Here is a 27,818-nt window from a genome sequence, read left to right on the forward strand (position 1 = left end):
AAGTCCCTTAATGATCAGTGACCACCCACACCTTTTTAAAGGGGAAATTACAGATAAAACGTTTGGAAAAGCTATGAAATAGCTGAAGATAATGGTTTATTTTTAAGCCACCATCCTCTGTCCCAGCAAGGATGATGTTATCTAGGTCTCTGTGTGTAAAGCAACAAAGAACCCAGTTTGAATCTGACTGAGAGCCTAATACATAGGACACGTAGTCATGTATTTAAACAAGCATGCCTACTGTCTCCACACCATTGAACCCCCCCCCCAATCATGGGAACTGTAGTTTATCGCTCACAGAGCTATAGTTCACAGCACCCTTAACAAAAACTATTCAGGAGAAAAAGCAGCACAGCCCCCTTCTGGAATGGAGTTTTGTGTGTGTGTTGAAAACTGCTACTTCCTGGCTGCTTAACTCCAAAAGTTCTGTTTATTGCAAACAACACCTTCGGGGCAAATAGAAGTGGATGCTTTTCAGTAGAAAACCAGAGCCTGGGGCTGCTGCTACCTCAACATAACTAGTTATGTTTATTTAAACATATGTCACAGGTAGCTTGGATTGCGACAGAAAGGAGAGTTGTAGTTTAGAGCTCTGGAAGGTACCGTTTGGGGATGCTCTTTGGGTAGTAATGTAAGAGCATGACTGGCTGGGGCAACCCAGCCAGATAGGCAGGTTATAAATAATAAAATTATTATTATTGTTTAGTAAGACTATTATGCTATCTGCCTTCACCCATCATTAGCTTGCTAATGAATTCACATGTGACAAAAATGCTGTAGGTTTCCAGTGATTTCTCTTTCCAAAGAAATCCAAGTTCAGGTGAATGCTGCCCTTGGAAATACTTGTCACTTGGTGCCAGGCAATACTAATTTATAGGCATCTGTAAGGTTTTACAACAAAGGTAACATGTGAAGCACTTTGAATGCTCTGAAGTACTAGACAACATGCTAAGCATTAATTTCAGGATAATGGCTTAATTTCATTATCACTACACCACTCATCTGACCCTGCGTTTCTGAGCCTTAATTTTAAACTCCATATTTCTACATGTTACTAATCAAACTACATATTAAAAACTCAATACTGTATAGGATATTCAGTAAACATGGCAGGTGAAGTGTGTATAAAAATATGCCGCTGTGTCGGTATTCTGCCTCCTGGTTAAGCCTAAGCTTGAACCCTGCCCCTTTTCTTTTTGGAAGGGCAGGAGTTCAATACAGCAGAAAGAAAGTGATTAACTGAAACTTCTACATATTTATGCAGAAGTAAGTCCCGCTGGCTTTTAACAGAACTTACTTCCCCCAAAGGACTTGCGCCCTTAGTCACGAGCTAGAAATTTTCTCAGCAAAAGTTATCCAAAAGTCTGGTGGGAGTAATCCAATATCCTTTCTTCTGCACCAGGGGCGCATTTTAGGAGCCCTCAGATTGTAGGGAATTTTCTGAAAAGGACAATAGATTGATGGGCTCCCAAAGATTCACAGGAGCCAAATAAAATTAGGGGACCAGGGTCCCCAAAGTTAATGGGGAATACCTTTCAAATAGTGTGTGTGAATCGCGTCATGTGATCGATTCTGCGGGGCGGGGCTTACCTGCCCCTCCCCTCCAATATTGTATTCAAGTTGGCACCTTTGCAAAAACTTTCGGTGGGAGTTAACTTACTTTCCCCTGCCCCAATATTTTCCACCGGGGCACCCACCCATTATGTCGATTAATACCCTCACCTACCTCACAGGGCTGTGGCAAAAAATTGCAAGGCGATGTATATGGAGCGTTTGAAGGCGCTCTCAAAAAGGGGCTGAGGCGACTTAAGAGTTTGGAGTTTCTTAGCTGGGCTGCGAGTTTCCGCAGGCGGCTCGCGCTGTCAGCCTATAGCCAGCCTGCTCAAGAGAAGAGCCGGCGCTGGGGAGCAGGAAGTGCTCCCTGTGGAAGGGCCCTGGACGTGCCCAAGCCTGCCGTTTAAAACCTGGCCTTTGCGCGCGTGCTCTCTCTCTCTCTGGTTGGCAACCAGGATTTATTCACTCGGGCCTGGGCGACGGGAAAGGGGTGTTAAACCCCGGAACTTGGCGCCAAGGCCAGCCCTGAAGGCGAGAGGACAGGCGGGACCCCGCTGCAAAGGTGCATTGGCGCGCTCGGCTCTCCCCTCCCTCCCTCCGCAGTAACCCTAACCAGCTCCCTCCCTCCCAGGAAGTCCTGAACCAGAGGCGTCTTCTGCCTCTTTCCGAAATCTCCCCCCCCCCGGCCACGTGCGCCGGAGCCCCCTCCTCCCACTCGCCCGGCTTGGGACGGAGGCAAGGCGGCCCAGCTGCCCCCCGTGGGATTGGCCCCGCCTGAGGCCGGCGGGCGGGCTGGAGGCAGGACTGTCCCCGCGCCCAGCCTTCCTCCGCCGCCGCTGCTGCCGCGAGTGCAGCAGAGCCCGGCAGCAGGAGGAGGGCTGGAGGCAGGCAGTGGCTTCTGCGGCGACCGGAGAGGTGGGTGAGCGGGGCAGGGCGGGACCCGGGGAGGCTGCCCGAGAAGGTCCCCTTTGGGCGGCCCGGGCGCGGCAGCGGCAGCGCCTGGCACAGCCGGCCCTTGCGCCTGCAGGGAGGAGGGAGAGAGGTTCCTGCGGAACTACTTGTTTACTTAGCAGCCGGGGCTGGAAGGCGCGTCCTGAGGGGGCTGGGGAGGGACGAGCTGGCTCGGCGCCCCTCGGACGCCCCCGCTCCTAACCGCTATCCCCATAAACGCGCCTTGCTCTTCTCCACGTTCAGCTCCGCTATAGGACGACCCACCTCTTCGGAATCGACTGCGGCTTCCCAGTCCCGCTGCCTGCGTTGTGTGGCCGGCCTTTCCCCCTGTCAAGTGCAGCCTTGCTTCCACAAACGCATTCTCTTCTCCCCTGCCCTCAAATGCTTCATTTAAAAAAGAAACGAGAAAGGAAAGCCGCAGCATTTTCCAGCACTCATCGTACGCTGTCATGCCCCAAACTTCCCTTGGCCAAATCTGCCTCTGCTCGTTTCCTAAAAGTTTCCCTCTCGATGCCCGCTGCCTTAATAACTTGCTGTCCCCCGACGCCCTGTACCTGTTTAACACGAATCTAGCTTTGCAAAGCAAGTCCACCGAAGTTACAACCTCTCGCGAACTTTTTTGCTCGCCTACTGTACCTGCCTATGCCTGCCTATTTGAAGCGCCTGGTTGCACTGACTGTGGTAGATAAGCGACTCTTACAAGCCTTCCTTCTTGCCACACAGGTATTGCCACACAGCAGTGTATTATGGACTCAGTGCTGCTGATACATTCAGGTTTTTTTGGTGTGTTTTAAAAAAATGGATAGCATCAATGCTGTCCACATGAAACTGCCATCCCAGGTTATTTTCCTGACTAATCAACTATGATGTGTGGATGTTATGAAATATTTCCATGCTTGAGCAGCACCTTCTTCACAAGAAATTGCTGGGCAGAAGTGTCTGCAGTCTTTCTTCCCATACCTTTTCTTTCAAAACAAAACAAAATAAACGCCCCTAAAAAACCCTACTTCCCATACTTGCTCTTGCCCACTTAATACTCCCTCTCCCAATTCTACGCTCACCAGTTTCCTTAACACCTAATCACAAGAAATTTCTCCTGTGCTATTAATTTTATCTACCTCCCTTCTATTCTAGTCACTACCATGATGTCTAAAAACCCCCAATATTGAGTCTTCAATATCCTACAGCATTATTGTCTTATTAAAAGGAGAGCACAAGCTCTGGACCTTTATATCATAGAGTTCCCTCAATACGGGTCTTGAACCCAGTGCTTTTTTTTCTTTAAAAAATGTTTAGTGGTACTCTCATTTTCCTACTCGTATTGAAATACTGCCCCTCAATGGGGCCAAACTTAGATTCACAAAATGTTTCGGGGTATGCATACCCCTGCGTCCCCCCAGAAAAAAGCACTGCTTGAACCCATCTGTTAGGAGCAGCTACACATTGATAATGCAAGTTGTACCTATTTACAGCAGTAATTCAATGGATGCAGCTTTCTTCACACCTGTAGGGCATGGCTATCTATACCTGTGGAGTTTCTGTGGTGAATGCGGGACACAGCAGGGGGTGTGTGGAGGTGGCAACGCTACTCCCAACTTGTAGGTCAGTTTCGCAGCCTTCTGTGTTTCCAGCACCTTTTGCTAAGCTGCCTGTTTGAATGCTTCCATGTAGGTGTTAAGAGAACACATCATCTGTTACTCTTGCCATTACTGTACAGTCATTTCTCGTTTCCAGCAAAAGTTGCCTTGTGCTCTAGCCCAAGAGCTCTATACTAGACACAATACCCAGAAGAAGCTGTTGTAGAAAGTGCACATGGCCATGCTCATTTTCAGATTAAACCTTGTGACCTTCATAGTAGTAGGTGTAATTGAGTTGAAAGAAAGCCTTGATTGGGATTTTTTCCCCACTTGGGTGCAATGATGATTTCCCTCAAGTGCTGAGCTCAGCTTTCATAGCTTTGGATGTGTGTTTTTTGAACCATTACAATTTTGGGAGCGAATCCATGTCGGGGAAGTTTTTAAATTACCAGTCAATTATTGGTGCCATCTGGCAATTTCCTCCTGTTGCTGCAGCCTCAGGAAAGCGAGAGAAGGCACAGCAGGAATTAAATGTGGTTATACAAGTTAGTACCTGTAGCAGCGCAATTCCACTCTGAACAGTAAATAAGGGAGAATGATATTCTTGCTCTTGCTCTCTGCATTTCCTATGCATTCACTTCTTAATTTCACAGAGGACTCTAATATCCTGTGTCCAGAAGGCTAACATGCTGCCAGAGAAAGACCCTAAAAGGCAAGGGGAGAAGGACCCCCAAGAAGATCCATCAGTCACCCTCTTCCGGGAATATCTGAGAATCAAGACTGTCCAGCCAGACCCTGATTATGGTACGGAGGGTGTTTTCTTTTTCCTCCTTCATTTTAAAAAGGCGAAGTTCTGCTGCTGTCTACTTGACTGGTGTCACTGCTGGAGCTTTGCAGAAACATTACATAATCAGCAACCAATGGGAGTCCATTCGGAGGCTGGTTACTTTAGCAGCTGGAGGTAATGTTCCTGCATCATTTACCAGAGTGAACAAAACAAATTGATTTCTTGAGTTCATTTGAAATGGGTTTATCTCACCTGTTCTGGCTAAGATGCACTGAATGCATTTGTAACATACAGTATAATTTAAACAGGAAAAACCATCTAGTTGGAATTATGCATTCCTGGATATATTTACATAGACCTATGATTATCTGCGCTGTGCTGTGATCATTCGGTCCATATGAATTATTCTGAGTACAGCTTGTAAGTATCTATCTAGCACCACCACCCCATGTTTCATATGTATTATTTTCAATATTTAGCCTTTATAATCACATGGATAAGCCTGACTTCCATTGCCCCTCAGCACTTAAACTGTGCTATAAAGAGTGAGGAGAAATATCTTTCCTCTCACTTTATAACATGCATTTTATTGCTTTCTTTTTTAAAACAACATCCCATCAGAGTTTGCCAGGACCTGATTGGTCTGCTTCTATGCCACTGATATTTTTGGACAATTTTTATTAAATTGTTAATTAAAATATCCAGATAAGATATGTAAAATTGACAAGAAAATTAACCGTTATAATACAATCCAGTACATTTGCCATCTTTTCAATGCATCATTGCATTTTCTACTTCAGAGTCAGAACATTTCTCTAGCCTCCTTTTCCAACTCAATCAAATCATAACATAAAAATACTTTCAGACAGGGTATCTTGCAATAATGATAACATGTCCTATGACATTTTCCCGTGGTTTGGTTTGCTGCCCATAGAAGACTAGAATGTAAAGAAAGTGGTTATGCTAGAACCTTTTCTGCTGACAAAAAGTTTTATATGTGCGAGCAACATTTTTATATGTGGAAATGTTCAGCCATGTTAGCCTGCCACCATCTTCAGTCTGAGTGATTCAGACCAGACACAAACTTACTATTTCTGAACTAGGTCAGTAAAATTTCCTGAGGACTAGATGCACAAAATTCCTTACTACGCTGAAGAACCAGCATAACTTGGTTGGAGACATTCTCAACATTAGGAAAACAGGGAAGCCACAACTGATATGGAGTAGGCTGATGAAAACACAATTCAACACAGTTAAATAAGGCGACAGACAGCCCTGTACTCACTTCTGTGAGAGTAAGTCCCACTGAGCCCAATGGGGCCTGTTTCAGGGTGGAAGGGTGCACATAGGATTGAACTATTAACCGCTTAACAGGTTTATGCATGAGTCTCTCTTTGTTGGATTATAGCCTTCTGCCAAAATCCAGAGAACAATTTTAGAAGAACACAAGGTCTTGAATGCGCCCAGTCGGACTTCTGCCCTTTCCCACTTTGAACAGCAAATCACCATACTGTAGCACAAACAACTTTTGACACTTTCTTGAGTTTCGGAAATACTTGGCTGGAACTTTTGAAAGCTACTACTGGAGAAATGCACATCAAAAACCCCAGTGGTCCTCAGTAGGCAGAGGAGCAGAAGAAACTTGCTAGACCAGAATGGAATGTTTCATAAAATGCAAGTCACATAGAAGCTCCAGTTTCAGGATGTGTGTGTGTGTGTGTGTGTTTAAAATTTCTGTTCCTTGCATGATTCAGTCTATTCCTCAAAAGATTCAAGTCACATTTCCAACCCATGTACGTTGTTTCAGCAGACTTAACCTTCCTACCTTCACCTTCCTAACCATGATTCCTTCCCAGTGCAGATGAGCACAGTATAGGCCAGGGATGAGGAACCTGTGACCCTCCCAGAGATTTTCTGACTCCCGCTCACATCAGCCCCAGCCAGCAAAGGATGTGGGAGTTGTAATATCTGGATGACCCTAGTTTCCCCACTACTGATATATAATGCAAGTTGTACCTCAGAGGACATCAGATAGGGATGTGATATCCCTTTCTCTTCCTCCACCCCCACTCATGCCTGGTGGACAAATCCCTACATACGGCTTTTTGAGTTGCCATTTGAAAGAAATAATGTGTTCCATAGCTGTCAGATCAGAAAGTAATTTGGAGGGGTTTAATGGTGATATTTTGCACCCAAAGCTACTCAGAAGTGTGAAACAGCAGATGTTAATAGTTTATCTAAGAAACACTTTGCTGCTTTTCGAACTTTGGTGCTGAGTGAAGTCCACATTCCAGAGCTTACTTCAGACAAGTATTGCCTCTCTGTTATCCTGAAGTATTAATGAGTCACAAAGTGAGAGGATTTAAGCCTTGTTTTCATGGCAACCGGAGTAAATCTGTATGCACTGAGCACTCAAGTGAGTTAAGCTGGAAGAGAATTTTTTGTCTGTCGTATACATTGGCTCTCATCCACTTCGTTCAGGCAGACATTGAGTTGCAGTCATGTGAACCCTTGTCCTCAGTGTACTCAGCCTAAAGTTGGCAAAGTTAGCCTTTCTAAGTCACCTTGTAACTTAGGCTCCTGTTCCCATATCACATAGTTTGAAGTAAGGCCATGGAAGCCAGTAGGACTACAGTGGTACCTCTGGTTACGAACTTAATTCATTCCGGAGGTCCGTTCTTAACCTGAAACCGTTCTTAATTTGAGGTACCACTTTAGCTAATGGGGCCTGCTGCGCTGCCGCTGCATGATTTCTGTTCTTATGCTGAGGTAAAGTTCTTAACCTGAGGTACTACTTCTGGGTTAGCGGAGTCTGTAACCCAAAGTGTTTGTAACCCAAGGTGTTTGTTACCCAAGGTACCACTGTACTCTGGAATGAGTGGCTTAAAGGCTGCAGTCCTAGCCTGCCTGGTGCATCTGAATTGCATTACATTGGCCTTTTTGAGCTAGGGTCAAAATTCATATGAGAAGTGAGACTGTGTATTTTAATTGAAAATACATTGTATGGGGGGCACCCTTGCATGTCCACCTACTGCATGGCATCCATTGGAAAGTTGTTGAAAAGAAAGCCTCTGTGTGGTAGCCCCCTTATCTACCCCCTGGCCTTATGTACCTGCCACATGCTTGCAGCGTGTGCTGGATATACCAGAGGGAAAAATGGCTCTTGTGTAATGCACACTGAAAATCAAATCCCAGGCATGGCAGAGGGTACACATGACAGGATTGCTATGGGCAACCTCATTCAGTCTTTTGTTCACACTGTCACCAACTGTGTGTTTGGCTGGTTCTGTGAATAGTCTAAAGAAAACTGGCCAAGTCATTTTGGAAAAAAATAAAAATGATTTTATTATTACAAACCTGCACTGCATTACTATTTGCATTTTACTTATGTCAACTTGCTTCAGTTCAAGCAAAGCAATGGCTTACTGCTCCACCGCTTTGCCAGAAATAACACTTATAAGCACTTTTGTAACTAAGAATTATTGTCTTAGCATGCAATCCACACCCCCCCCATCTGCTGCATGCGGTGATGGTCGGGGTGGGGTGGGGTGGATTGCATAGATCATTGTTCAAAACAGCTCCTTTGGCCTTTAGCCTGGCCTGGGATTCACTAGATCAGGCATACTGTAGGCAAACTCCAGCCCTCCAGATTTTTGGGACTACAGTTCCCATCATCCCTGACCACTGGTCCTGTTAGCTAGGGATGATGGGAATTGTAGTACCAAACATCTGGAGGGCCAGAGTTTGCCTATGCCTGCACTAGATCCTGAGCTACCCACCCACTGCCATCACTTGGTGGCATTAGACTTCAGCTGCTGCCTGGCTGGGGTTAGGATTGCTTTCGCGAGTTTGCCTTTTTCCTCCTTAGCAATTCATTTTCCTTCCATTTTGTGTATTTTAAATTATAAACCTGAGGGTAGGGTCCATCTTATTACAGGCTGTTGTAAGCTGGTCTAGGAGCCTTTTTCAGCCGAAGAATATACTGAAAAATACTTTAGGTAAAATGTCACAATCCTATTTAGCTGTATAGGATATGCAGCCTGGGATGCATCCCGCTTTGTGAATGTTAGTGGGAGAAAGAAAAGTGCAAGAGAGCCATAATTAGCTGTTGTGCGTTTTTCACTTACAGAAGCAGGAGAAGCCCATTTAAGTGTTGCTTGTGAAAAAGTCTCAGTGGAGAAAGTCTTGGCTTGGGTCCATGAAGAGGGCATCACCTCTTCAATGATGAAACCATTAGGTTCTTACTGGACTATCATTGTTGCACACTTTTGAGCTAGGCAGAATGAAACTGCATGAATTGTTTCCTGTGTCCAAGGAGAGAAGGGCAATAGGAGGACTGCGCCAGAAAACTCCAGCACAAAGCGTTTGCAGGGAGAAAAGATTTGTTGTTGAAATCCCCCCCACCCTCCCCTGTTTTGCTGGAGGGGCCCTGCAGGGAGAAGAATCCATCAAAGGGGACTTAATAAGGTCTGTTTCCTGTTTGCTTGGCCAAGTAAACTCCTGAGAGGAACCACAGAATGAAAGCAAAAGATTTTTACCCCCCTCCGTTTGTTTTGCCCTACTGGGTCAAGGAGGCCCACATAGAAGGTTCTGAAATAGAGAGGGGCTGCCAGAAAGAGAGGGCTAGCTTTGCAAAAAACAAAACAAAACAACACTTAACACTCTCTGGACACAGTCAGTAGTATGCAGTTGACCCTGTAGTCCTTGCAGAAATTGTACTTTTGATTTCATCTACAAGGAAAATTAGGCAACGCTGCTCCATGCAGGCCTACCATCTTTAGAAAGCTTTAACTTCTCAACATGCCTTGGCTGGTCCCTGTCAAACTGGCTAGCCAACTGGGGGGGGGCAGGGAGAATGGATGGATATAAAGTGTGCAATGGGAAGCATTGGAAATTACCTTTCCAGATTAAATGACAAAATATGTCAAAATAATCCTCAGAGCAATATTCAGGCAGAAGAATAGTGGAAGGGGAGGGCAAGACAGTCCTTTTCTTTACTTGACACACTGAGCTTCAGAGAAAAAAAATGAAAAGGTGCAAGTTGCTCTTGTTGCTTCCCTCTTGCCCAACAACTGTGTCCATCTGCAAAAAGCAGTGTGGAGTGAGAGATCAGCCTCTGTCCTGAAGCCTCATCTTCTGCCAGTTTCAGGGTTGCATTATTGCCACTGCAATATAAGAGAGCCTTCCATAGAAGCAAATGCTGGAATGACACCCAAAAATTCCACGCTTTTTTGGGAAATATTCCTTGTACATAGAAATATTAGAGGTTTGAACACCCCTTGCCAGTGATGGCATTCCAGCGTGCTATCAGAAGGCAAAACAGGGGTTCACAATTTTGGACAAGAAAAAGGAGAATAACTATGATCCAGCTGGCAAAGTGCTGGGTGGACTTCTGAAAACCAGTGTGGCGCCATATTTACCAGATGATTTTATGCTTTCGGCTGTGTGTCTTTCCAAATACCTCTTTCTACATCTCTTTACCCTGCCTTTTGACATGAGGTGTATGTTTTTAGGACCATTCTTATGTCTGTAATTATAAGTTTTAATATTGTGCTATGCTGTGTTTGAATGTTGTAACCCACCTTGGGGTGAAGAGCAAGTAATAAATAAGAATATAATACAGTAATGCTTGCTATCATTCAAAACGTTCAATGGAAAATACTTAAGACAAAGAACTGCTTTAGCTAATCTGAAACAGAGGGCTCAAACAAGAGGCCTCTGCGACATTCTGCAAAAAAACATGTAAAAGCCAGAGTATGCAAACAAGATGTATTCCCAAAAATATTTTAAAACCTTGTCCGATGCTTCAACTCCATTTGCTGTCCACCTCTGGGGAAAAGTTCTACTGCTCATACTGCATTAGGTACAATGGATGTGCAGCTTTTTGTAGAGGCTACACTGATGATTTGAGTAAGTTTTATTGAATTGCTTCATGTTGTATGCTGCCTTGGTAATTTATGGTTTTATGTATTTATTATTGCATTTCTATGTTGCCTTTCCTCCAAGGAGCTTGAGGTGGTGTGCATGTTTCTTCTTCCTCCCCATTTTATCCTTACAGCAACCCTGTGAGGTAGACTAGGCTGAGAGTGAGTGATTGGTGCAAGGTCACCCAGTGAGCTTCATGGCTAAGTGAGGATTTGAACCCTGGTCTCCCAATCTCGGTCCATCACTCCCATCTCGGTCCATCACACTACACTACACTGGCTGTCTCTTAAGGCCAATTTATAAATGTTTTTAGTAAATGCATAAGTAAAATAAATGTCATTGACCGAAAGGTGGTTAAAGCGATGTATTTCATTGATATGTGGTTTTTACAGCTGCTTCTCCTCTCTCCTTTCAGACACAGCAGTGAAATTCTTGGAGAGAATAGGCTCTGAACTTGGCCTACAGTGTCAGAAAGTGGAGGTAATTAATGAGAAAGCCATTGCCCCGTCTCAGTTCTGTCAGGATGTCTGATCACCCATCTCCAATTTACTGTTACATAGTCTCTCAAAGCTTATGACTTGGTAAAGGAGGTGCCATTAATCTCCTGTCATACAGGAAGCTTTGGGCTAAGGTAAATGGTTCCTGGCTCTCAAGAACATTGTTTTGTTTGTTCATTTAAAGTACTTCTAAGCCTCCCTTGACCAAGACACATTTCAGAGCTGGGTACAATGAGCATGAATAAAACTATTCATACCAGATGCAAAAACAACATAACATCAGTATTAATAACGAGCTAGCAAAATGAGAGGCATGAATAAAACTGTAAAACTATACTGCCTAAAGAATTATAATGCAGAGCTCTAGTTCCACCACCACCGACTCAAATTTGATAATCACAACGGTACATGTCTTTTAAATTCCGTCTCATCTGCTTATTCTCTTAACATCTGCAAGAGGGATATTTCTTAACATTCTTGGATTGTTGTCAGTGTCAAACTGCCATCTGTTTTAAGTACCAGGAATAAGAAGATGGCGTTGGATTCACATGAGCAAAGTGTCCACAAAGCTCCTGTTAGTCATGGGTGAAATGTAGACCACAATTTTAGATTCCGTAGTTGGAATCACTGCATTAAGTTTACAACCCCTTATTATTTCCTTGTGGCCACAGAAATGTGCTCTTTAACGCTTCTCCAGAGAAGACTTATTATTGACGGTTTGGGCCTGGGATACAGATAATCAGTCAATCCTAGTAGTGAAAGAATGTTGGCATTCCTTATTTCTTAATCGTGTAAATCCTCTCTGCTGCTGGTGATAATGTTTTACACAAATGATCACCGGTTCTATTACAATACTGGTGTCCAATACCAGCACCTAGTATGGAGGCTGGAGTCAGAGCCGCTAATTAATGACCTCAAAATAGTGCCTAGCAGAGGTTCCAAAGAGACTGAGGGCCATATTCTCCTAATGAGTCCTGCCAATGCAAGGATTTCCACTTGCACAATGGGACTCCACCCCCTTCCCTCCCTGGGTGTGCCCTGAACCCTCCCCCAAATCTTTTCCAAAGGGTTGGGGGAACCCCTAGAACAGATTTAGGGGGTGTGCAGGGGGGGGAAACATTCTTTTGTACGAAGAGAAATCCAGAGTCCCTAATGCTTCTGAATACCAGTTGCTGGAAACTACAGGAAGCTCTTGTGCTCGGGTCCTGCTTGCAGGTTTCTCACAGGCATCTGGTTGGCCACTGTGAGAGCAGGATGCTAGACTAGATGCTAGACAAGGAGGCCATGGGGAAGAAGAATTGAGGATCAAGGGAGGACTTGGGATGGAGCCAAATGGGTTCTTTAGCGGGGAAGAAGGAGGAATTCCCGAGATAGAGCTCTTCAGGACCACATGTGTTGGCCTGACTTGAAGGGTGGAATAGAAACATAATAAATAAATGGTTTCATAGGCAGTCTTGAACAAGTTTTGATTAATTATGCCCCCTTGATTTGTGTGGTTCAAGGTAGTGGTGGTGAGGAATGTCTTCAGATTTATTCTCAGGCAACCTTCTGATTAAGCCACGCTGCGGGAAGCATTCTGATAATGCTGGTGCTCATATTGGCTGTTTTATAATTTGTTGCAGCCCTCGTGCAGCCTATAATCTCTTCATGAGCTGGCTATCCCATTAATCTCTTATTACCATGTTCTCAGGCTATTCTTGAACAGATCCAGCCTGACCTTTCCTGCATTAGGGCCTGTATTTAGACTGATTATTGTTACAAATTAATGCCATGCAAAAACGAAAACTTTTTTTTTAAAGGAGTGATTTGTGTTCTTTTCTCTATTCCTATGTATAGTTAAAGGCTAATTCTCCCCCAAAATGTTAAAATTTAAATGGGTCGGTTTCAAATATTGGAGTTTGCCTCTACCTCAGTCTTTATCGTGATAGTCCAGGGTACTTTAAAAGGACTAGCAACCATAAGCCTATATGAATTTCCCAGAGTCCTGTATCTGTTCCAGACTCCGTCTAGTGATTTCTGGAACTTCTCTGTGTTGGAAAGTACTGCATTTTATTATGCCGTTGGAGGACTGCAGGTGTGGACCTGGATCTGCAGAAGCAGTTTGGGGCTTCCTGATTTCGCCATAAGGAGACACTGTGTTTGCCTGAATTCCGAGGCTTATTTTGATTCAGCCTGTGGCACTGTATCTCACACCTGTTTCTTTAACTCACAATGAACAGGGTTGTATCCAATGCCGGTCCTACTTAGAGTAGATCCGTTGACGTTAATGGACCTGAATGGCTCAGATTTATTAATTCCAGTTCTACTCTGAGTAGAACTTGGTTGGAATACAACCCACACTATGCTCAGCCTTGCAAACAAGTCTACAGAAACTACTCACCTATAATGCTTCCCTCGCTACCCATTTGCCCCACAAGTGGCAGTTTTAAAACGTTTTTACTGCCTCGTCACCTCACGGTGATGCTTATTTTCCCACAAGTGGCTACTGCAGAAACCTGAATTGAGACAAAGCCACCTTAAGGCCCCAGTGCGCTTGTTGTCCGTTGGATTCTCCCTTAATTTAATGGAACAATTTGCAGAGAAGAAAATAAGATCCTATGGAAACTCAAAAATTACTATAAAGTCCAAGCCACCATAAGGTAGAAGAGTGTGAGCCAGAACAGGGTGCTTCTCTCATCATCATCATCATCATCCATCAGCCCCTCTTGCTGCCTCTCTGGATTGCACAGAAAAACCATTTTCAAGTACTTGGGAACCATCTGCGGAGCTTTTTGTCCATACTGATCTAGTGACAGGATGAGCAACCCACTTGGTGTTCTGTTGCAGGTCTGCCCTGGCCGTGTGATCACCATCCTGACCTGGAAAGGCACAAACCCGCATCTCCGCTCCATACTGCTGAATTCTCATACAGACGTTGTGCCGGTGTTTGAGGTTAGAAGGGGATTCAGATCTCTGCATCTTGCATGTGATGTTGCTGTTCAGAAAGGGTGTTGGTGGTACAGATGTGCCCCCTCCTTCAGAATGCTTTGAAAGACCCAGGGAAGTGTGATAATCCTTGCTTGCTTCTTGTTTTGAATATATAGAGGACACAGGTTACGGTGCTTATATTGGTGTGATGCATTTTCATTCACATCAACACCTGTGTCATCCTGGGGGATTAGTAATACATACCGTAGAGTTAACACTTCCTAGGATTACAACAGTTGAGGGATGAGATGCAAGATACCTTTGAGTAAGCCCTATAATTTAAACTCAAGGAAACTCTGCCCTCTTCGTTATTCTAGTCCCCAGCTTTATACCAGCAGAGTGCCACCTACAGGGAGAAATAAAGAGCTGTAGGCATTTAGATGGTTTCTTTAATAGAGTGGTACCTTGGTTCTCAAACTTAATCTGTTCCAGAAGTCTGTTCCAAAACCAAAGCGTTCCAAAACCAAGGCGCGCATTCCCATATAAAGTAATGCAAAATGGATTAATCCGTTCCAGACTTTTAAAAACAACCCCTAAAACAGCAATTTAACATGAATTTTACTATCTTACGAGACCATTGATCCATAAAATGAAAGCAATAAACGAGGTACCCCTGTATTTTATAGTACAGTACATTAAGTTACAAACGCTTTGGGTTACAAACACTTTGGGTTACAAACTCCGCTAAACCGGAAGTAGTACCTCGGGTTGCGAACTTTGCCCCAGGATGAGAACAGAAATCGCTCATCTGTGGCACGTCAGTAGCAGGAGGCCCCATTAGTGAAAGTGTGCCTCAGGTTAAGAACAGTTTCAGGTTAAGAACGGACCTCCAGAACAAATTAAGTTCATAACCCGAGGTACCACTGTAAATAAAACAGTATTGTAGATGATAAAAATAAAAATTTATTTTTTCCTTACCTGCTTTTATCCATCTCCGTAGTCACACAATCAATCACACAGTCTCAAAAACAAATTAACTGAAAAAGCCTCAAAACAAAAAACGCAAAATAAATAGCAGAAACAAAAGCTCCAAATATCACCTCAGAACACTGCAATCGGAAACGGAAGGCTTGAATTACAATGCGGGGGGAGGGGACGCAAATTTGCAACGCAACAGGAAACACAGGGGGCTGCAAATTAGCAGCGCAACAGGAAGCACAGGGGGACTCAAAACGGAGCATATTCGGCTTCCGAAAATAAGTTTGAAAACTGGAACACCTACTTCCGGTTTTGCAGCGTTCGGGTTCCAAGTTGTTCATGAACTAAGCGGTTCAAAAACTGAGGTACCACTGTAGTTAGTCTCCCACAGTGTTGTTTTTTTAACTGCACTTGTATTGGCATTAGTGTTTAAAGCAGGCACACATGCCAAATCACATAGGGTGACAAAGAAGATATGGATGGATGCCACCTTCAAAAATGTTCTTAAAGGTCGTTGTAAAGGTAGCATATCATTGCACAGCATGGGCTAGGCTACTTTTGGTGAAACTCTTTGTAGTTATGAAAAATGGACTGATTTGGACATACTATACACAGAAATGAAGCTAAGAAGGCTGCTACCAGATGTATAATAAACAGGGAAATCTTTCTGAAGTTTGAAGTGCTATAACACTTTGAGTGCCTAAAACCCTGGAAATTATGGCCAAAACATAGATTCATAATGCCATACTGTTTTATCTATCCCACAAAGCTATTTCAAGTGTATTACATATTTGGTAGTCAACTCATTTCGTATAACTTGATACATAGAATGTCCAGATTGGGTTGATATTTACTAAGTTACGTCTGAGTTAGGGGAGATAGCCATATTCCTTAAAGCAGTTAAATGCAATAAAAAGGGATTCCTAGTTTCAAAACCAAATCATATAACAGAGGTTGTTTCCTAAGAACTCCTTGCCTGCAAATGAAATATAAAAATTGCTTTCCTTGTTTTCAACCACTTGGATACCTCTGGATGGAAAGCAATGGGTGTTTCCTCATTTGTTTCCTTAGCTGACACATTGTGTTAGGATCACTTTCTTGGAAATGCTTGCTTGTTCTACGCTTGGGTGGGAAGATTGAGGCAGGGCCTTAATTTGGTGGTGGAGCACATGCTTTGCATGCTAAACATTCAAGCCTTGATCTGTGGCATCTCCAAATGTGACTAGAAATGACCCCTTCTGAAACCCTGGAGAGCTACTGCCAGCCTAAAATACCAAACTAGATGGCCTGACTTAGCATAAGGTAGTTCCTAAAACCTGCTTCACTCTGCATTCAGCACTGAATTGGTGCCCCTGCAACATTCAGTGGTGAAGCATATGTCCGCGCTGCCCAGGCCGGGCGCGCTCCCAAGGGGGGTGGGGCATGGAGGGAGCCCCACCCATCCACCAATCCCGCTTCCTTCCTCTTTGAGTGTCCTGGGAGGCTTGCCACCGGCAGCGCACCACCAGGACGCTCGCAGGCAGGCAGGGAAGAGGACACAAAGGAGGCAGGCAAGTAAATAATGGAGGGGGAAAGGGAGAGGAAGGAAGTGGGATCGGTGGGTGCGCATAATGCCCGCCAGGGGTGCCAGCGCCGCCTGCCAGGGTGCACGAGACACCTGGCGTGGGAGGAGCGCCACTGCGAAGATCTGCACAGGGGGATTTTGTCACCCCCCTAGAAATGGCACCTGAGGCGGACCGCTCCCCCCGCCCCCACCTTCGTCCACCAGTGGCAACATTACAGGTGTCAGTTTGCTATCACAACTCAAGCTATCACAGTGGGGAAATATTCCTGTTTGCCTTTGTTATGTGGAAGCAATTTGGCCCAAAGATAGTACTTGAGTGTCTGACATAATATTTGTGAGTCTTTCTAGACAGGAGTTGAGGAATCAAAGATCTCATATATTTGCTCCTAATATTCAAAATACATAGGATTTCCCCTGTGCTGTAATAGGATGTCACATATTCAGTGCCTCATGTCCTCCCATCACTCCCATCATCCTGAGGTGTTCTGTGCTGTTTTCCTTCCCACAGGAATATTGGCGCTATGATCCGTTTTCAGCCTTCAAGGATTCTGAGGGAAACATCTATGCACGTGGAGCCCAAGATATGAAATGTGTTTCTATCCAGTAAGTCCATCCATGGTGAGGGAGAGGACACATGACTGAGATGATCTCATCCTATCATAGTTCACATAGAGTGATCATTTCAAGTTCACTTTAGTGGATGCAGAAGTCAGTGGAAAACTTAATCCTGATTGGCCAGTGTGCCTTGGGTTAAATGGTAATGGGTCCAGCGCCCCAAAGGTAAACAGGAATAGATAGACTGCTAATACACACAAATGCTGCCTGAATAGTATGTGAGTGGTTAAATCCTGCAAGTAGCAAAGTTTTGTATAACTTTTGTAGCCATTTTGTTTTTATTTTATTACATTATGTGCTGCTTAATTACATCGTAAGCAGTATACAAGTAACTCAACACAATAAAAATAAACATCATCTAAAACCATAAAATCAGAATTCAGTTAAAATACCTGCTTGAATAAAAAAAGTCTTCAGTAGTCATCGGAAGTCCAACAGGGAGGGGAACCCGTCTGATCTCAACTGGAAGGAAGTTCCATAAAATTAAGCTCACAGTACTGACGCATGGGCATAGCCAGGATATTTGCTGCGGGGGGAGGGGGGCAGGACTGACGTGATTGGTCAGTTAGTTAAGTATTTCTATTGTTTTACTTGATTGGGTGGGGGAGAAGCTGCCCCCCTGCCCCCTCCTTGGCTACACCCATGTACTGAATGCACAGCTTCTGGTAGATACAAACTGTGCATCCGAGCCATGGGGGATCCCTGATGGTGACTCCCTCAAAGACATCAGTGGTCGGACACGAATCTATGGAACCAGGCAGTCCTTGAGGTATCCTGGATCCAAGTTGTAAAGGCCTCGTAAATTAATATAAGAACCTTGAACTTCTCCCAGTAGCATATAGCCAGTCGGTGCAAGCTTTTGAGCATTGGAATTGTGTGTTGGTGATAGTCCGTCTGCATCAACACTCTAGCTGCAGCATTTTGCAGTAGCTGGAACTTCCAGACCAGGCTCAAGAGTAACCCCACGTAGAGCATATTACCAATGCATGAATTACCGTGGCCAAACTAAGAGAATGGCCATAGTTTGCAGACTAGCTGTAGCTGGTAAAAGGCATTCATAGCTACCAAGGCTATCTGAGCCTCTAGAAATTAAGGCAGAACCAGGAGCACCCCCGAATTCATATTAATGTGTGGTTAATATGAATTACTTGTCTTGCTCTGCCCTGTATGTATATCTTAGACGTCAATGGACTCTGATCCAGGCTTCAGCTAGCTTCCAGTCGCCACCCCCCAAAAACCCACCCTCCCTTTCCCTCCTTTATCATTCCTGCATCTGTGCATGATCCTGACTGGGTGTAGGCCAAGCATCTCTGGGTTGTCCCAGGGGTATCATCAGCCACTAAATAAGGCTCCTTTCCTTCCAGGTACATAGAGGCCATCCGGAAACTGAAAGCCGAAGGGAGACAGTTCCCACGTACTGTTCATATGAGTTTTGTCCCAGGCGAGTTAACCAAGGGCTTATTCTTTCCCATTTACTTGTATTTCTTGCCCTAATAGTTTCTCCTCCTTCCATATTTCTCTCAACCCTTTTGAATGAACTTTAAAAGGCCCAGCCCTCCTCTTTCCTTAGATCTCCCTCCCAAAAGACAGTTGAAGTAGTAGGAGTTTGTGTCCCTCCCCTCCCCTCTCAGCTTGCAAATTACACCAGGCAAGTCAACCCAACCTTTTAATCCCTGCCATACAAACCTTCACTGTATTGACTGCCCTCAATCCCCTCTCAATAACCAGGCTCACCAAAAACAAAAGAAAATGTCGCCACCATCTCCTTTGGTGGTTGTCTGTTTAAGAGATGCTATAGGAGGCGGCTGAGGGGAACCAGAATTTAATATCTGGTAGTGGCGGCAGCTGTTCCTCCTCCACTGCTGGAGGCTGTAAGCCTCTGAATACCAGTTGCTGGGGATCACAAGTGGGGAGAGCGCTGTTGCACTCAAGTCTTGCTTGCAGACTTCCCAGAGGCATCTGGTTGGCCATTGTGAGAATAATGTAAGTGGGCCTGTAGCCTGATCCAGCTGGGCTTTTCTTTATGTGGTCTTTGTAGCCACCCAAAACAAGGTTTTTGCTTGTAGATCCTTTAATAGACAGCCATTCTTGTTCCATCCTTGGAACACTAGAGGGCACCTGCAGAGGATGCATGTACCACAACCAAGGATTTTGGGCCTGACTGGATGTAAATGGAAAGTCTGTGTTCTCTCCTTATGCCCTTTTTGTGGTTAAAAGCAATCATGGTACCTCCCAATTTGGGTTGAGACCATGCCACTGGAGGGGTGGGTGTTTAACCCTTTCCCTTCACACTACTTCCATTGCTTAATCACTCCCCACAGACTGCTGCTATTAACTGCAATATAGGTTCATGTCCCCCTCCCTTCTCTGCAGCATATAACCACATAGGTTTAATTCAATAAAAATACATCAGAGGGGATCCAAGCACCGTTCTCCCATAGAATGTTTCTTCTGGCCCTCTGTTGCAGCCCAGGTAACCAGATACTGATACCTGCTATTTCTGCAGCCTTTTCAGTATTAGTACAGTCTGCAGTTTCCTGGCTCTCCTGAGCAGACTGACTGGCTCCTGCTACACAGCAGGAAACAATTTGAACATCACAAATCTCTGTGTCATTGCTAAGGTGGATCATCACTGTGAGCTGAATCGCCACAAGTGAAATCCCTCCAGGTTCCCATAGGGAACTGTGAGTTGCCATAAGCTCTTGGGCCTGTTTTGACTCTCAAGTGCAGAGAGAGATGTGGTTGGTCTCTGGAGAATGAAAGCAAAGGTGTTTATGTGGCAATTGGTGATTCACTTACCTGGTCTCTTTTCCCTCCCCTGCAGATGAAGAGATTGGGGGCCACAAGGGGATGGAAATGTTTGTGAAGCGTCCTGAGTTTGCAACGCTTAATGTTGGCTTTGCCTTGGATGAAGGTGAGGCTCCCATCAGGGAAGCTATTTTGGACTTGAGTGTATGAGGGAACCAGCCCATACATTTTGCTTTACCCTTGCTTCAGTTTATCCTTGGTGATTACCTGGGCATACTTCCTCTCTCACTGCCAGAGAGAGAAAGAATGAGATTCTGTTAGGTCACAGGCTTACTGTCAAAAAGGGGCATACAGTGGTGAAGATTCTTTGTTTTACTGGTGCAAGGCTAATGATGAACTCACTTGCATAAGGTTAATGAATCCCCAGCCACTTTGCTTTCCTGGTCAAAAGGCGCTTCAGAAAGCCTACTGTGTCTTCTAGCTAAATGTGTTGTTTCCTAATTCCATTTTCTCTCTTCCCCCAGGCCTGGCAAACCCGACAGACACTTTCACTGTATTCTATGGCGAAAAATGTCCGTGGTGTGAGTACAATCCGGGATTCCTTCTATGTTTGTGTGTTTGGATTTTTGTCTCTGTTTGTGGTTCCCTCATGGCTACTTCTGGTCTTACATGATGTTTGCTTGCATTTTCAATACAGATCTTGGGAGAGATAATGTCTTTTGAAAGAAAGAATTTTTGAGCCTCTTTCACAGGGAAGTCATGAATTCTTCTGAGTAGTTTCTGGAGTTTTGCCATACCCATGTCTTCACTGTAAAATAGTCACACATGTAACCCTTCCTAGAGCTTTTGGGGCTTTATGGAGGAGCCAGAGCAGATAATGAGACCAGCATCCTGTTGAAATTGGTTTGGGACTTCATAATTCTTAGCCACAGCTGTTTTTCACTTTCACAGTAGATTTGAATCTGTGGATTTTTAGTCACAGTTAACATCACTGGAATCAACTTGGAATTTTAAGCCTCCTTCCTTGAGTGGTTTTTTAAACCTTGGGATTTTCAGTAAGGGCTTGTAACTTGTGAATTCGGATAATTTTGCAGTGAATGTCTGAAAGTCGGCATTCACATGTGAGTGTTAACAGATCGTGTAAGTTTGATTGCCAGCATTCCCTGCCTTATATCTGTAAAAGGGAGTGGGGATTCATATCAAGGTAACAGGATATCCACCATTTGTTGGATATACGAATGGTAACATTGCCATAAAGCTGATTTACTATAGTTTGCTTCTTTTATTCCCCTTCCTAGGTGGCTTTGCCTCACATTTTCTCCCCTTCACCCATGCTTGCTTTCTGGCTCCCTCTCTTTGGGATACTGCCACAGTCCAATGTCTCATCTGCTGCCTTACTGCCGTCTCCTTTGCTCTTCCTCAATTTATTCCTATGGTGCTCTAGCCCATCCCTGTTGCCCTCTTAGTACGATGGCCACAAATGGAAAGAGTTTTATTGTTCATCCATTGATGTGGACAACTGCTAGAGAGATAATGGAGGAAAATCTTATAGGGTCTACTCCATGATAGTAAAAATAATAATCCTACTTTCCCACCACCAAGCATATCCACTCAGTATTACGCAACAGAGCATCTCTGAATAGTGAGGGGCTTTTTACAGCTTGGAAACATTTTTTTTCCTTGTACCTACTCTTGACATGGATTCAGGTTATATGGAAACTAGGGCAGAGGTATGCATCCCACACTTCTTACTCCATTTGTAAGAATACCAGGGGTCAGCAAACTTTTTCAGCAGGGGGCCGGTTCACTGTCCCTCAGACCTTGTGGGGGGCTGGACTATATTTTGAAAAAAAATAATGAACAAATTCCTATGCCCCACAAATAACCCAGAGATGCATTTTAAATAAAAGGGCAAATTCTACTCATGTAAAAACACGCTGATTCCCGGACCGTCCGCAGGCTGGATTGAGAAGGTGATTGGGCTGGATCCGGCCCCTGGGCCTTAGTTTGCCTACCCATGGAATAACCCTTATGTTTGTTCTTCACTGTAATTCACTGTTTGTTCTTCACTGTAATTCACTGTAACGCAAAACGTTGCACTACAGTTTGCATGCAGTTTTGTTTTCGTTTGGGCACACTACGTTTTAAAAATGGGGCTCTTAAAGTATAGACTATGTCATTTCCCCATATAAGTTGAAAAACAGTGTATGCAATATGGATGCAAATGATGTGTGCAGCTAGGTTGCAGGGGCTTTTGCAGCAACAATTCCTGCTGCTGAAGAAACAAGCCCCCTATTCAACTGCAGAATCTGTTTCGCTCGTCAGCTGTGGGGGTCTGTGCAACACTCCAATACTATTCTCTCTTCTTTGTGCATGTTGATCCTTTGGATCGTAGCACGCTTCCTCTAAAAGATGTGTTGAATGTGGTTCTCACTTGCTGTAGGAGTTGGGCATCAAGGTGTTGCTTTGACTACCTTGCTTACCATTCATGTTTTGTGCTTCCTCTGAATACTTTCCAGGGATTAAAGTGAAGGTAGAAGGGAACCCAGGACATGGATCCAGATTCATTGAGAACACAGCTGCTGAAAAGATGGTAAGAGATTAGGAATAGGGGCGAAGAGGCGTGGGAGGCGAGGCTGCTTTTGTTTGGCAGGGGACAGAATTGTTTGCTTAGATCTAAAAGCAATGCCTTCAACCATCCGAGCTGAGGTCTGTTTTCATAGACCTTTCTTTACACAAGCCTTTGAGCCTGGTGCCATCCAGCTGCTGGGCCACCTTGAAAAACATTTGCTCATTAGAATATGTATCTATGTTTCCATATTGTTGCATTGACTTTTCTGCTTTCTTGCCCATAGCACAGAGTGATTACTTCCTTCCTGGAGTTTAGAGAGCGTGAGAAACAAAGGTGAGGAAAAAAAGGAGCCTCTATGGGAAGCTTGACTGTGTTGGGAAGGGGGCTTCTCCTGACCTTCTCTATGGCTCACTTGCTATTTATTTGGCGACCATTTCTAATGTGCAAAGGCCTTTCAGTCCTTAAGTTTGTCCTCGTAACTGAGATAGAGCCCTCCCTTAGGACTGATGCTAGCATTATTCATTGGGCCACACTGATGCATGACTCGTTGCCATCTGCGTGGGTTGAGCAGCACATTCAGGTTGTCATAGAGCCCATGAGCAGCAGCCCTGCTGGGCAAACGCAGAGAAGCTTTATTGCAGGGAGGGGACTGACCCATGGCCCTCCAGATGTTGTTGCACTGCAACTTCCACCAGCTCCAACCAGCATAGCCGGTGGTGAGGGATGATGGGAGTTGTAGGCCAATTACATCTGGAATAACTCTGGTCCCCTATCCCAGCATTAGTGGCACTCATTGTTCCTGAGACAAGAGGTTTGCAGTGGAACATGTCTATGTTTCCAAGACCACTTGTAAGCTGCTGTACGAGTCACCTGTCATTTGGATTCTGATTCTTCTGGGCAGGAATGTTAGCTGCTCTGATGATTGAAAATGCCCACTGCTCCTGCCAATACTTGGAACAGTGATTTTAGCCTCCTGTTTCTTCACCCTTGGGACTTAGGGAGCAATTAAGTGCAGAGTTTCAAAGATGTGGGGTGAAAGTCTTTCTCCCTTGTTTCTTGCAGGTTGAAATCAGAGAAGCACCTTACCTTGGGTGACGTCACTTCCCTCAACCTGACCATGCTCAATGGGGGCATCTCCTTCAATGTGGTCCCTTCTGAGATGTCTGCTGCCTTTGACATCCGCATCCCTCCCACAGTAGATTTAAAGGTACAGTATCTGGCTACTGACAGAAAGGAAGGAGGTAGGGGAATGGCAACTAATTTTCAGGCTGTGGGGTATTGCCTGGAATATGCTTACTGGGAAATGGCTGGGGAGTGTATGCTTATTCTTCCTGCATTGGACTGTGTCACCTAGAGCTCTCGTTCCTAGGCTTCTTACATTAAAATTGTTTGAGACATCCTATAAAATATGAAATGTTATAAATTTTGTTGACTTGCATTGGTTATCATTGATCACATGAAAGCACCTTGCAACTCTTCCTGGTTATGATGAGGAGAATTGAAGGGGCTGATTTCTTTGTCTGTAAGGTATCTCCAAGAGCCCTGCTGACTCTCCCGTTCCACTTTCCCTCCTTGCCCTGAAGGATCGTCTCCAGTTGCAGGACCCGCCTTCAGAGGCTGCAAGAGAGGAAGGAGCCAGTTGGGGAAGCAGTTGAGGGAAGCCTCTGAGGTTTGGCATGGTTCTAAGCCAGCATGGAGCCTTGGATCAGTGGTTAAGCTTAAGGAGCATTTGATTGTTTTTATATATTTGTGGGGATAAGAATGGTAGTTAACTATGGCAGGAAGGAGTGCAGAGGATTCTGGGATGAGTTAGAAGGACTGTGGGATAAATTGAAATCAGAATCATTCTGACATCAACCAACCCTTTTTACACCCAGCTGAGAACTCCGCAGGAGAGAACCCTCTCCAGATACCGTTTCATCAGGAGGTCCTTTCTGTACAATGTACATTGCCTTTAGTGTGGCAGTACTTACCCTTTGGACCTCCTTTCTGCTACGTACAGATCAGAGAGATTCTATTTTTCCAGCACCTATTGAAGACTGTGCTTTCTTAAACAAGCCTTATAAGTTGGGGTGTTTTTTTTTAAAAAAATAATCCGGTCTGTTATCTGTTATTACATCTGAAATGACTTTTATATGTTTTTGCTGATGATGTTTTTATTGTTAAACAGATTCAAGATGTTTCACAGGAAGCAATTCCTGGATGAAATAAATAACACTCCACCTTGCTTTGTTTCTGCTCTGCAGGCATTTGAGGAGCAGCTCACAGCCTGGTGCCGGGCGGCTGGGGAAGGTGTTAGCTATGAGTTCCACCAGGTAACTGTGGAGATGAGGGAATATTCCAGCAGCCTGTTGCCACCCCCTTAGATCTAGACGCATAGCTCAGTTCCTGACTTATGGCTACATGGCCGCCTGTGCTGCTGCGGCTGCTGCTGCCACCTCTCTCTCTCTCCCTCTCTCCTCCATCTCCCTCTTGGGCCTCTCCTCTCTCAATATGGCTGCCCTTCTGTTCTGCCTTGTCTCCCTCAACCTCTCGCACACCTGCTGCCGCTTCTGCCGAGCCCTTGCCACAAGTCTCCTGCACTGTAGGTGCCCTGTTGCCTCCTCCAAGCTTCACCCTCTACCCTTTTCTTTGGGCTAGAAATACACGGATCAGTCGGTGACCTCCACAGAGGAATCTGACCCCTGGTGGAAGGCGTTCAGTGGCACCTGCAGGGACATGTGAGTAAGACGCCTCATTCCCCCCATTCTCACACTCTTCTGAAGACACCTGTGGAGGCTGGTGACTGTTTTCACCTGCCAGACGCAGAAGGAACTGTAAACACGACATCATTTTGGAGGGAGGGATGTGTGAGGGGGGAAGCCTAACATTCAAGGCATTCAGAAAAAGACTCCCCTAGGGATCAGTATGGAGAACAGGAGAGTGGCCCAGTTATCCTCACCCTTCCCAACGTCTCCCATTCTGTTCATCCAAGGCCCCCTGTGCTCCATTTTTAAAAATTCTCACCATCTGAATCCCGCCTTCAGACAGCTTGGAGCATCCTTGGGAGGAGAAAGAAAAGCCTAGCTTAGCAATGGGAGCTCCCCTGTCATAGTATCTCTGTCTTTGTCAGGAACATGAAGTTGCAATGCGAGATCTTCCCTGCTGCCACAGACAGCCGCTATATCAGAGCGGTGAGTGCAAGTGCATTTCCTGTGCGCATTTATCTTGTCAGTTGATTTCTTCCAGTACTTTGGTTGAGCTTCTTCTGTCTCCTCTTCCCCCTCCTCCTCCCACTGTGTTGCAGGCGGGACACCCGGCTATCGGCTTCTCCCCAATGAACCGCACCCCTGTGCTGTTGCATGACCACAACGAGTTCCTGAATGAGCAGGTCTTCCTTCGTGGGATTGAGATCTACGCCCATCTCATCTCTGCACTGGCCAGTGTCCTTCCCCTGCAAGCAGAGGCCTGAATAGGGCCAGGCAGAGCAGAAGGCAGCAGTCCGAGGGAGAGAGAAACCAAAGAAAGAGAGAAAGAGAAGCTGAAAACCTGCATTGCTTCCTATTTTGAGACGGGACCCTGCTAGAGGGGACGTAGGCCTTAGATGTTTTGATTGAGGGCTAGGGCTTGCTGAGATCACACCCAAAGCAGACTGTTGCATTCCAGCATCCCTGAGTGGTACACAAGGGGGGGGGGCAAAGCATGCTGGAAGCAGAAATGTACACTTACACCAGTACATATAAAGTGGGGCTCTGTAGGCGTCAGCAACTGTTTCTCTGCTCCTTACCAAAGCACTTACAGTCAAGACCCTTGTTTGCACAGTTCCTGCATCAGGTCCCAGAGCTCCAGCTCTTTATCATCACCAGCTACCCATGTTGCGTTTTAAAGGATAATCCTCACGCACCAGGTTTGTAGGACTGAGGTTCTCACCACTGAGGTTTCTTGGGTTTTGTGGCAGAACGTTATTGCCTTGTCACTGGCTCCTTTCACCGCCTTCTCCCCTTAACACCAATGCTGCACCCTTCTGCCATGTGATTCCCTTCTCCACATACCAAACCCAAGGCCAAAGCAACTGGAAAAGCAGGGTAAGTCCTAAGCTGCAGGATTAATCAAGCTCCCCCCCCCCCCCGGTTCCTTCTTCCCTGTTGCGGGTTGATGCTCTTGACACCTAGTTGGTTTTCTCTGCTACAAGGCATGCCTAGTTCTCAAAGATCCAGCAATCTTAAATTTTCAGTGGGAGTCCAGGCACCATGGAAAAGCCTCTGTTTTACCTCCATTATATGCTGTATGGTGTTGGGCAAATCTACACACTCTGTGCCCCTCACTCGTAGCAGGGCATGAAATGTTGCCATGGGCACTTTGCCACATGAGATCTTCTTACAGAACTTGTTGAAGATGAAGGAAAAGGCAGGTTTGCTGAGGGAGATAGTAATTAATATTGCCTTACTTGGAACCTGCCTTCCCCACACACCAAAGTAGGATTGACGTGGGGATGGGTGTCTCTCTGGATATTCACTTTTTGGGACTTAACAGCAGAGGTGCTGGCTGCAGCATGGTGCCTTAATTTTCTGTTGAACTGTAACGAGTTACTGCTGACACTTCCCATTCCCATGCAGGTAAGAGTTGGGTGAACAAGATTCAGCCATAAAGGACAGCCATCTCCTCCCCGCCCCATAACGCTCCAAGGGAACAACACTACTTTATGATGCTTTTAGCAAAACTTGCCCTTGCTTGGAAAGATCGTTTTTCACATTATGCTACAATATAATTCCTCATCCTCAGGTTTACATGATATTTGATAACATCATCTGGAATTGCCAGCAAATTCCCTAGAAACTATACTCACAGTCGCTGACATTGTAGATCAAGATGTACTTAAGTAATGAGGAATACCTGCCCCTTCATCTCACTGTTATCCGCATGCGGCTTGAGCAATAGATTGGATAATGGCATGATGCTTTAATTTGACATATGTCCTTGCTAGTATCAGTATAATATCATCCACTGAAGTATAATGAGGAAGAAAATGGGGTTCACTTTGTTTCGTATCCCAAAATGCCCTGATGCCAGAGTAGGCCTATAAATCAGCATACTTTTTAAAAACCTAAAGCAAACCCCCCCCCCTGCAAGATGCTTGTTTTACAACTCAACCCTAAGCATGTTT

General features: G+C 45.1%; 1 protein-coding gene across 4 annotated transcripts; it reads left to right on the forward strand.

Moving 5' to 3' along the window:
- Positions 1-1,937: 1,937 nt before the first annotated feature.
- ACY1 (aminoacylase 1) lies at positions 1,938-26,418 on the forward strand. 4 transcript variants are annotated; one of them, XM_053377508.1, is made up of 15 exons: positions 1,939-2,116; positions 4,736-4,886; positions 11,210-11,274; positions 14,118-14,222; positions 17,249-17,343; positions 18,720-18,796; positions 20,180-20,269; positions 20,628-20,684; positions 22,623-22,696; positions 22,959-23,008; positions 23,738-23,882; positions 24,922-24,990; positions 25,316-25,395; positions 25,788-25,848; positions 25,962-26,418. In XM_053377508.1, the coding sequence occupies exons 2-15, from the start codon at positions 4,769-4,771 to the stop codon at positions 26,124-26,126; spliced, it is 1,251 nt and encodes a 416-aa protein (XP_053233483.1). In that variant the 5' UTR covers positions 1,939-2,116; positions 4,736-4,768; the 3' UTR covers positions 26,127-26,418. The 4 variants fall into 4 exon arrangements, with proteins under 4 accessions (XP_053233485.1, XP_053233483.1, XP_053233486.1 ...); XM_053377511.1 differs by lacking the exon at positions 1,939-2,116 and adding an exon at positions 2,259-2,469; XM_053377509.1 differs by lacking the exon at positions 1,939-2,116 and adding an exon at positions 4,032-4,107.
- The last annotated feature ends 1,400 nt before the right edge of the window (positions 26,419-27,818 follow it).

Source organism: Podarcis raffonei, chromosome 2 (genome assembly GCF_027172205.1).
Source record: "Podarcis raffonei isolate rPodRaf1 chromosome 2, rPodRaf1.pri, whole genome shotgun sequence".
Lineage (NCBI taxonomy): Eukaryota > Metazoa > Chordata > Lepidosauria > Squamata > Lacertidae > Podarcis > Podarcis raffonei.